This window comes from Porites lutea, chromosome 11 (assembly GCF_958299795.1).
Source record: "Porites lutea chromosome 11, jaPorLute2.1, whole genome shotgun sequence".
NCBI lineage: Eukaryota > Metazoa > Cnidaria > Anthozoa > Scleractinia > Poritidae > Porites > Porites lutea.
Genome location: NC_133211.1, coordinates 16,423,455 through 16,426,040, shown reverse-complemented (window position 1 = coordinate 16,426,040; position 2,586 = coordinate 16,423,455). Strand labels below are relative to the sequence as shown.

Genomic DNA, 2,586 nt, shown 5'->3' with positions numbered 1-2,586 from the left:
ACTTGCATCCAAAAACGGCCCAAAAGTATTTACCAGCGAAATTCAGTATTTTCAGATATTTTCTAATGGTGAACTTTCTGAAAATGTCACTTATTATAAGATGGAAAAAGTTTCACGTTTATTCGAAATGAATAATTCATTCATAGTGATTTCGCATAATAATTCATATTTAAAGTAAATTTCAAAAGAAACTCGTATGATCACTTGAAAAACTTCCCTTAGAAAACAGCCGGAAAATACGTGCTGTTATCCGTTCAAAAAATCAAATCTTCCGTGTCCCTTCCGATTGACTTCGACAGCGACACGTAATCGAAGAGAAAACGCGTTAATTCTTTCGGTTTTGAGTATTGATACATCACCTGCCCTCCCTCTAATGTAGACTCAGGCGTAACTTGGCAACTACCTGTCAAGAAAACTGCAAACACCGGCAATCTAAACGGAACATGAACCAAGCTTTCTGCGGATTAAATCTATTAATTCCCTTAAAGTAAGCCCAGATCACGCAGATTATGAACAAGAAGAAAATCGTCTACTTGTTTGGAATTAGTTCGGCAGAGAGCAGATCGTCTTCTTTGCTCTCTGACCGAAGTGTAAGGAACTTCTCTCCCCTCTTTAGGACGTTCTTCTTTAGCGTTCTCCAGCGAATCGATTAAAATTTGAATTTGTGGGATTCCCGGTGCTGAAGGCGTTTCTTCATTTTGTTTCCCGGGGACCTCCGTGTCCATGTTATCAATTTGTATTAACGGTGGATTGAAATTTCGTTTTTGAGAATAAGCCTGCTTCTTTTCTCGATCTGTTACCAATTGCAGTTGTTGAGTCGCGTCGTTTACATCTAAGCTAATTTCACATCTGCTAACAGGCCTCCTTCCATCGGAAACTGCCAAATTTGTTGTCTTTAAATTTATTGTTATTTCGGGTTTGGAGATTAATTTTGCCGATTTTTTTCCTCTTCGAGAAGACGGTGCAACAGTTTTGTTTTGTTCCGAGACAATATTGTCATTGCGCAAATACAGCTCCTCCGAGTTGAACCTCTTTAAAATATGTTCCGTATACACTTTATTTTTATTGCACGTATGAGCAACTTGGTATGTTTGCACGCTCTCGGGGTTTCCACTGTGCATTGCACCCTCGGTTTTCGAACGCCGCCGTGCTAAAAGCGTTTTACAAGCACTGCAATTGGAATCACTGGTGTCTGTTGGCATAGGACTACTAAAAGATCTTCGAGGGCTCTTTGCGTTAAGCTTGCCATGAATCGATAGGGTAGTTGTAATATCATATTCCTCTCTCGAATAAGGTTTACCAACGACTTGAAGACTTTGTATACGTTCGTGATCTACAGCTGAAGCTCTTCGCTGTTGAACAGCCACACTGGAGAACCCTGCGTATTTATGTGATTTGTTATTGTCGCCTTTTTTGTTTGCAAGTTCGTGGTTTGAAGTCGGACTCGGCCCATTCGCTGACACGAACGCGCCAGAAATTCGCCGGAACCGACTCAACCTCCTCGCGTTGCGGACGCTGTCATTAATTGGAGGCAGGACAGAAAAGCGCGTAAAAGAACCTGTATTGTAGTCGTTATTTAACAGTGGAACCTTTTCTGCAACTTCTAATTCCCCATTGTTCTTTTCTGTTCCCGAACTAGTGTTTGGCTTTTGCCCGTTAACCGGTTCCGCTTCAACCATTCTTGCGTACTCGATTTTTGGCAGCAAAAGTTTGTTGCCTCTGGGAAGCTGTTGCCTGGACATGTTCATGGTGTTAAACCGCAAGCGAAATGCCCTAAAATTTGAGCTCTAAACCCTGTTTCAAACTGCTAAAAAGGATTTGCGCCTCTTTGGCCCAACTTCATTTTGAATGTTGATAATTCTCTTGACTGTGCCATCTGTTCTCCAACATTAAATATGTTGATCAACCTGGGTCATGTGACTTGTTTTAATCGTCTTCAGACACGATCTAAGCCAGCTGACGTTAAAAAAGACAATTTATATTTCAAATGTGGCGTTAAAAAGGACATGCACATAAAATCTACATTTTGTCATCGGTAATTGACTTTAATTTTGAAAAAAAAAATATCATGTCTGACAAGCCGAAAAGTAAAATTTTAGACAATATCTTCAAAGGAAATCTTAAAATCTGCTCTGAATCACGGTTTTTGAATTCGAGAAAAAAAAGCCCCATGACCCACACATCCGTTTGTAGCCTGTATTTGTTCGTTGTGTTTGAGTACAGATTAGACACAATGCTGATTAATTAATTCGTCAAAGTTAAGAACGAATGACGAACAGAAATTATGTGTCAAAAAGAGATAAAGAAATTACAGTCTGAATGACACCTTTAGCAGGAAAACCAATTAATTACTCGCAACGATACTGATTTTCATATGTTATGCTTTCACATCGGTGCTCAATAAAACACTTAATATGGTAAAATTTATGCGGGAGTGTGAATAATTAACTCTGTCAGATTCGACTAACATGTAATGTTTATATAATATAGACACACGGACTAGCTCCTTTATACAAATAATTTGGAAAGTGATGTATAATTTGATCGGTCTGATTCTTCCTAACATTAGAAGGAGATCTTGTCGTA

General features: G+C 39.1%; 1 protein-coding gene across 1 annotated transcript; it reads right to left on the bottom strand.

Moving 5' to 3' along the window:
* Positions 1-433: 433 nt before the first annotated feature.
* LOC140951788 (uncharacterized) lies at positions 434-1,958 on the bottom strand. Its single transcript, XM_073401136.1, has one exon. The coding sequence runs from the start codon at positions 1,746-1,748 to the stop codon at positions 483-485; it is 1,266 nt and encodes a 421-aa protein (XP_073257237.1). The 5' UTR covers positions 1,749-1,958; the 3' UTR covers positions 434-482.
* Between the last annotated feature and the right edge of the window lie 628 nt (positions 1,959-2,586).